This window comes from Glycine max, chromosome 1 (assembly GCF_000004515.6).
Source record: "Glycine max cultivar Williams 82 chromosome 1, Glycine_max_v4.0, whole genome shotgun sequence".
In the NCBI taxonomy this organism is placed as follows: Eukaryota; Viridiplantae; Streptophyta; class Magnoliopsida; order Fabales; family Fabaceae; genus Glycine; species Glycine max.
The window spans coordinates 35,008,250-35,016,489 of record NC_016088.4 but is presented as its reverse complement, the minus strand read 5'-3'; the positions used below and the strand labels follow the sequence as shown (position 1 = coordinate 35,016,489).

General features: G+C 31.5%; 1 protein-coding gene across 1 annotated transcript; it reads left to right on the top strand.

The window, feature by feature from the left end:
• The first annotated feature begins 1,895 nt into the window (after nucleotides 1-1,895).
• Nucleotides 1,896-7,831, top strand: LOC100802853 (2-oxoisovalerate dehydrogenase subunit beta, mitochondrial-like). Its single transcript, NM_001252896.3, has 13 exons — nucleotides 1,896-2,213; nucleotides 2,981-3,092; nucleotides 3,464-3,499; nucleotides 3,596-3,655; nucleotides 3,729-3,786; nucleotides 3,875-3,972; nucleotides 4,575-4,664; nucleotides 4,750-4,818; nucleotides 4,930-5,016; nucleotides 6,292-6,387; nucleotides 6,474-6,551; nucleotides 7,197-7,283; nucleotides 7,387-7,831. The coding sequence occupies exons 1-13, from the start codon at nucleotides 2,050-2,052 to the stop codon at nucleotides 7,420-7,422; spliced, it is 1,071 nt and encodes a 356-aa protein (NP_001239825.1). The 5' UTR covers nucleotides 1,896-2,049; the 3' UTR covers nucleotides 7,423-7,831.
• Nucleotides 7,832-8,240: the final 409 nt, after the last annotated feature.

Below are 8,240 nucleotides of genomic sequence, written 5' to 3'. Positions count from 1 at the left end.
ACCCAAACATATTAATTTTTTTACAAAACATCAATTCAACCAAATGACTCAAATTATCTATGATTACCTGAGATGTATTAAAAGCATTTGAACAATCGACATGTGGTTCATTCACCCCACATTCTTCTTCATTATCATAATCATAATCCATATGAACTTGTTTTGACATCGCATAGTCATACCTCCATTGATCTTCGTCCATCTTAAGGACATATGCATCATACACAAGTACATTCAAATTATCATATAACCATATCCAAAAATTTACTACATATTAACTAACAAACATATTAACAAGACATATGCATCATAAACAAGTATATTCAAATTATCATATAACCACATCCACAAATTGATTACATATTAACTAACAAACATATTAACAACTAATACAAATATATTCTAAATTTATAACTACATTATTTACTTAAACTAAACTTAACACTATATTAAACAACTAATAAAACATTTTTTTACTACAACAAAATACAATTATGTTACCTAAATCATTTAATATTATACCAAAATCATTATACCTAATTAAACCAATTATATCCACAATACAGATATTATAAATCATAATATTCATATATATATATATATATATATATATATATATATATATATATATATATATATATATATATATATATATATATATATATATATATATATATATTTCCGGAAGAAGTTCTTCTAGAAATTCAACATTCTCATTCCAGAACTACTTCCTTTTGCAGTAAAAAGTAATTCCGGAAATAGTTTTTTACTGTTCATCTTCTCTAAACAACTACCCAGAAAACGCAAAAAAAAAAAAAAAAAACCGATAAATGCGTACCTCCAACGAAATACGAACAACAACGACTAAAACAACTTCAAACACGGAACAGCTGCTTCACGGGACCACCAAATCGCTTGTTACGAAACTTCTACTTCACGGGACCACTAGAAAAGCTTTTTACGGAAAAGGATAACAATAGCAAGAAGACGGGGATGAAGGTGAAAGCGCAATAAATTTAAAGAAAACAACCAGGGACAAAATCGTCATTACATATACATTAAATATTATTTTATTTTTAGTTATTATTATAAAATGAAATTTATTTTACTTCACGTTGTTATAAAATTATAATTATTTTTTTTTATTATATATTAAGTTTTGTAATGCAAATTATAATTATTTTTTTATAAAATATACGAATTAATTAATTTTTATGATTTAAATTATACTAAATTGTCACACAAATTATTATTTACATTTACATGCGCGTAAAAAAGGAATTACAAATATTAGTCATAATTATGTTCACTAATAATAATTTATGTATAATAATATTATTTATTTTATAACTTAATTTATTTATTAAAATCAAATAATTAGGAAAGTACAACATTTTAAAAAAACCAAAAAAAAAAACTTCCGGAACAACCTTCTTCCGGAAGAAGAAGGAAGTATTCCGGAAGACCCTTTTTCCGGAAAACTTCCAAAAGACACTTCTTCCGAAACATTTTCTGGAGTTCTTTCGAAAGTCCACCTTCTTCTTCCGGAAGAAGTGTCCTCCGGAAATTTTCCGGAAAAGGGTCTTCCGGAAGTTTTCCGGAAAAAAATTCTTCTGAAAATAACCTTCTCGGAGGGGCATAATTGCCCATTCACTGTTTGCTGGGTGTCCCAACAATTTTGCTGGGTGCACGTAGCAACTCCCAAGAAAGTTACACTAAGGAAGTACAATTTTACGAAAAAAAAAATAGGTGCTGTAAAAATAAAAAATGTAACCTGCCATTTATAACCAAAAATACCCACAACAACATTTAGCCCAATCAATGTTTCTCCCTCTAATTTTAATTAAATTAAATTTTATATTGTTTTATGTTCTCGCACATGCACTATACAGAGCAAGGTACGAAAGTTTCGTGTTCTTGGCACATACAACTACCCCAAGATTCAGAAGTTGGATAGAGAAGAATAGAAGAGTTTGATCAAATTGAAGTTCAAATCCTTTCTGCTGAGCTGTTGTTCCAGCAAGTTTGTGATATATATCATCAATTAGCATGTCAACCAAGTTTGGAAGATTGGTGCCTTTGGTTTTTTCCAAAAGGGGATTTTCCACCTCCACCAGTATTCAAAAGGGTGGTTCTGAGGAAGGTTTAAAATCATTGAACCTCTGTTCTGCAATTAATCAGGCTCTTCACATTGCCTTGGACACTGATCCCCGGTGAGTCTCTCAATTTATTTATTTATTGAGGAGATATCTAGTGAGAGGTGATAAGAGTAAATCTTGATCATATATATTCATACACATGATCAAGAATTTTTTATGTTTTAATCTTAATCATCAATTTCAATTATTAGTTCAAATTCACTTCTTTCAGGATCTCATATGGTGTCATCTTTCACCTTATTTGTATCGTCTCCTATAAGTATTTATTTATTTATTTATCCTTATCCTATATGTGTAGATACATACACACAGCTTGGAAATCTTATTCACTGTATTTGTTTTATGAATTTTGACTAATTGGTGTTTCAAACTGTGTTCAGCTGTTGTTTTATGCTGTGGTTTTTACCTTGTCTGCTGGATTTTTCTTTTTTAATTACAATGTACAAGTTACTGTAACTTTTAAATCAAATCAGGTGATGAAATGGTTTGAAAAATGTCTTTGGTTTTTGCAATTGTGGTGTGTATCATTTGCATTGTTTCCCTATTAGTTTGAAAGGTGATTGAAATTTCAACAGTGAAATCACAGGAAAAAAAAAGTTAAAGTGAGAACCTGAGGGGGAAAGAAACATTGGTTTGCAATATCTAACATCATTAAAGAAACATTCAATTCTGAGTTTTTTATTTGACTTGTATTTTTCTGTCAAAACTTGATCTTTACTTTAAATTAGTGGGTTCTGTTTAGGAAGTGGATATCTGGGCTCTATATAGGATTCAATAAATATCCTGTGTACATCCTTATCTTTTCTTGCACATCATCGCAGTTCTTATGTTTTTGGAGAGGATGTCAGCTTCGGTGGGGTCTTCCGTTGCACCACTGGATTAGCAGACCAATTTGGTAAAAAGAGGGTTTTCAATACTCCTCTCTGTGAGCAGGTATTTATTTGTATGTATTTCAAATTGTCTCTGTTCTTCTTTTCTTTCTGTTCTCCTATCTCTCGTGTAAATATATATAGTTAAGAAACACAATGAAAATATGATTCTAATAACGGAAATCAGAAGTAAATTCTAACATCCAAGAGAAGATGAAAGATCATTTTCTATCCAAGAGGGGGGAAAGAAACATAAATATGAGCATTTTCTCAAGTATCGGCTGATGGAATCTTCCTCTGAAATTGTATCCAAAGATTTGATTGTGCATTTCATTGTATTTCTTCTTTTTACACTAAGTATCTTTCTAATTATTTCTGTAATATGTATATCCTATTAATTGACTTAAAATTTTTACATTGTAATGCTACTCACAGGGTATTGTTGGTTTTGGCATTGGTCTAGCTGCCATGGTGAGTCTCAGAGGTTAAAATTACTTATTTCTAGCTTTACCGTCAATCCTTACTATAGTCTGGTATATTTAAGCTATTATATTTTTTACCTGGCAGGGAAATCGAGCCATAGCAGAAATCCAGTTTGCAGATTACATTTTCCCTGCTTTTGACCAGGCAAGATCCCTTCCCATGGCTTGGTTTAGTCAAAGCCTCTATTGATCAGTAATTGACAAATTTTCATTTCCAGATTGTCAATGAAGCTGCTAAATTCAGATACCGGAGTGGTAACCAATTTAATTGTGGAGGTAAATTTCTTTCACTGCTTTAGTGTTAAAGTTTGACTCATCTCTATTTTCACTTGTTGTATTAAATTTTTTTTACACATTTTTATAGGTTTAACAGTTAGAGCCCCTTATGGAGCTGTGGGCCATGGTGGGCATTACCACTCTCAGTCTCCTGAGGCTTTCTTCTGTCATGTTCCTGGTATCAAAGTATGGTGCTTTCATATGGACTTCAGCATGTTTGTTAGAACCTTTTTTTCTATACTTCTGTCTCTTGTCCCTGTTTTCCAAATAATAAAGGCCACCTACTATGTACTCTTTGATAGTTCAATAGACTATAGAAATGTTCAAATTCTAAACCAAAGGCAGTATGGCAAGGCAAGAGTTGAAATCCATGTGAAAAGAAGATTATGAAGGTGAGGGGGATAGTAATGACAGTAAATCATTTTAAAAAGTGGCAGACTAAGTTCTTCGATTACTATAGCTTCTGAAAAGAAGATGGAAGTTGTTAATGTATAAATGTATATTGAAATGGACCAAATATATTGAAGTAGACTGTTATTTTATTAGAGAAAAGGTGCTTTTGACTAGCTGCATTAATACCAATGACCAGCCAGCCGACATTCTAAATCTCACCAAGTCCCTTAGGGGTACCCATTTTGGGTTCATTTGTGACAAGTTAGGTGCACTTAATCTGTTTGAGAATTATAGCATATCACTCATTTCTTGTAGGAAAACCAAATTTCTTGTAACTTTCTGTCTTTTTTGCATAATTACTTTTTTTTCAAATGCCTCAAGAGTTTCTTCTATAGGTGGTCATCCCTCGAAGTCCACGGGAAGCAAAAGGGTTATTGCTATCTTGCGTACGAGATCCAAATCCTATAGTATTTTTTGAACCGAAGGTTGTATTCTACCAAAAAAGCCTTAATGAATTATGTGCACAGTATGTGGCTTTCACAATTCTAATCATGTGATTCTTGGTTTCAGTGGCTTTATCGTTTGGCTGTTGAAGAAGTACCAGAGGATGACTACATGCTGCCTTTATCTGAGGCTGAGGTACACCACATGTCACACTAAATAAAAGAAGGAATAGAAGTTCTGCATAACACTATTGATGCAGCATTCTGTAAAACATTTACTCTTATGAATATTGAAACGTGTATTCAGGTAATTCGGCAAGGAAGTGATATAACACTTGTTGGATGGGGAGCTCAATTATCTATAATGGAACAAGCTTGTCTTGATGCTGAAAAAGTAAGTGGTCGTTGCATTGCAACTGAAAGCTTTTAAAACTTGTATTCTGCATTGCACCATATTTTTGTTTATTGTTGGTTATGGTGGGAAGTCATACTGGAGAATTTCACTTAATGCAACCTAATACACTTGGTATGTAGACTCAGTTTTTCCACAAAGGAACAGAATTGGGTTGCAACCTACTATGCGTGATTGCATTAGATATGGAAGGGAAACCAAGTTGAATAGAATTAGGTCTTGCGATCAAATAGCATAAAAAATATCACATTTAAACTATGTGTAATAATTGATCACAACGTCTAGGAAGAATTTCATTATCGCAAATAAATTCAAGTATTATACTAATCCAAAATATTTTGGAATACTGAACCATGAAAAATAAGGGGAAAATAGGCAACACCCGACAAATCATGCGTGCATCATTTTATGTCATGTCAATGAACATATATGTCTAGGTGCAATTTTTGTTTTATGCAGCTGAGTGGGACATCAATTTTGATTGGGGATATTCTATATTTTTCATAAATACACTGAGGGTAGGCAGGAAAATTATTAGTTCTGTTCCAGCTTGCATGGAATACATCCTCTGTTTCAGAGAAAATTGTGATTTTGAGTAATTTGGCTTATATTAGAACAATCATCTTAGCTATTTTTATATCATACCAAATATAAGGATCATCATTTCCCTTATAGGAACCCACAATGTAGTTTTCAATGTCATATACCATACTAATTATGATGAGGTTTGTGTTAGAGAGTAATTTATTGTCCTACCTCTGGTCTTAACCTCTTCACAAAAATTAAGAAACTGTTAATTTTGTTACTGATATTAAATTTGTCATTAATTTGTATAATTTTTCTAGAATTACCCTTAGAACTATTGGGATATCATTCTCTTATAAAAAGGACCGAGACAAACATCCCAAAAGGTTCTTACAAAAAGGATCAAAGGTAGTATTATACTTGTACTTGACCTAATTCATCAGTATAACTACATAAACAGTTAGTCTAACTAAAACTAGTAATATGATCCCATTTGCTGGCTCTCCTCTCTTATTTTCTAAGGACTTTATAAGTAACTTGATATTCTTTTATACTACTTGGTGTCAATTCATAATTTATGTGTTTACTGAAGAACAAAGTCGTTCTGTTCTGTAAAAGAAAGTTTGACATTACAATTTTCCATTTATGCGATAATATAAGGATTTCATTTTCTAAGTGGAAGTCTAGATTTTATCTCTACTGAAATTCTAATGCTGTTATGTGATTGTGCAGGAAGGAATTTCTTGTGAATTGATTGATCTGAAGACACTAATTCCTTGGGATAAGGAAACAGTAGAGGCCTCAGTTAACAAGACAGGAAGATTGCTTGTAAGTATATAATATACAGTTTATAGAATACTACTGTAACCTATTTGGTATCACCTTACATGATGAATTGAATGTACTCTGTATAGGTTAGTCATGAAGCTCCTATAACTGGAGGTTTTGGTGCTGAAATCTCAGCTTCCATTGTTGAGCGTTGCTTCTCAAGGGTATGCTCAGCCTTTTATTGCTATTTCCACCACACTGTATCCCCTATAATTAAATAAACAAATGCATATTTTCTATATATTGTGAGGACTTTCTAATATGGCATTCCATATAAAAGGATTTTTTTTCCTTAGGGTGAGGGGACTGTTTTGAAATTGAGTCATTAATTTGAATGATTCAGTACCATGTGCCTATAAAAATGGGGTTACAACTTACAAGAGCATACAAGTGTAAGCTTAGCCCATAGGATTATTCTTGTCTACAGATTTTCCTTTCTAATTCTACCCACAAAAAAGGGTGATGTTCATCTTTGTTAGCCTTATCCACAAACTTTCAAGAAGTCTCAATTCACAAAACTGGAAAACCAATAAACAACACTTTACCAGAGTTGAGAAGTATAATCACAAAAGGCTAGAACCTATGGCAAAAAACTTAACAAAAAGAAAGACCTAGAGCATCAAGATTCAGGCCTCCAAAATGAATAATTGGATCTCAAAACGCCAAAATCCCACCAAAAGGAATAAAAAAGGCTTGGTTGTTTTAGAATGTAAAACTGTACATCTGATTCAATGAAAGCTTCAACAAAATGATTATACCATATTCAATCAGGACATGTCTCAAGCTTGTCTTTCTCTTCTGTGGCACAGTTAGAGGCCCCTGTAGCAAGAATTTGTGGTCTGGACACTCCTTTTCCTTTAGTTTTTGAACCTTTCTACATGCCATCAAAAAATAAGGTAACTTGTTTGTAAACCTCTTCGTTTTATTTTTTCTTCATTTGTATGTGTCATGTTTAAGAGCTGTCTTGACTGATACAAGCTTCTTACTCATTCAATACAGATATTGGATGCAATTAAATCAACTGTGAACTACTAATGAGCTTATATAGTCACCATTTTTTGGCCTTCTATAAGGTCATGATGCCATTGACTGATGCATTAGTATATTGCACCATGGAGTTCGGAGGCTATACAAAAAATGAAATATAAATGATCAGCAAAAAAGAACAATGGCCATGCAAATGTAATACTTTTAATTTTCTCTAAGAGGCCATGTGTATTGGGAAACATCAAATATTTGAAGGGAGTGACCCCCATTAGTAAATCTCCTATAATAAATGGACTTTCCCTTTAAATGTGAAGTTGATAACTCAAATGTAGTTTTCTGCGTCCTACCAATTGTAGCTTGCAAGTTATTGACCAATTTGATGTGATTTTTTTTATTCATGATGTATCCAAGGGTATGGGAAAATATTTAATAAATATATTGTTAAAATTAGGTTAAATTACTTTTATTTTACCTTAATTTATTTATCAGATCAATGTAGCCCCTTTATTTTTAAAAGGAGGTTGAATTAAGTCTTTTATTTTTTTTAAATGCATTTAATATGGTCTTCTTTTGTCTTTTTGTTAGCTCTGAATATTTTTTTAAAAATGGATCCAAATTTGGTTTAAAATGAGATCAAATTGAATCTATTTTTTTTTTTTAAAAAAAACACAAGGGATTTAATTAAAAAAAATTTAAAATAAAAGAGACTAAATTGAATCTTTTTTAAAAAAAGGATTTAATTTAAAATTTTAAAAACTAAAAGGATCAAATTAAATCATGTAAATAAATTAAGGGATAAAAAAAGTAATTTAACTTTAAAATTAACAATTCAGAAACTCAAATAAAAAAATTATAAAATTAAAAAT

What these genes read in the sequence shown, in the direction of transcription:
- LOC100802853 (NM_001252896.3), top strand. Translation starts at nt 2,050, where the DNA reads ATGTCAACCAAGTTTGGAAGATTGGTGCCTTTGGTTTTTTCCAAAAGG. An exon ending in GCCTTGGACACTGATCCCCG is followed by an intron (nt 2,214 to 2,980) that starts GTGAGTCTCTCA and finishes ACATCATCGCAG; the next exon opens with TTCTTATGTTTTTGGAGAGG. An exon ending in TTTTCCCTGCTTTTGACCAG is followed by an intron (nt 3,656 to 3,728) that starts GCAAGATCCCTT and finishes TTTCATTTCCAG; the next exon opens with ATTGTCAATGAAGCTGCTAA.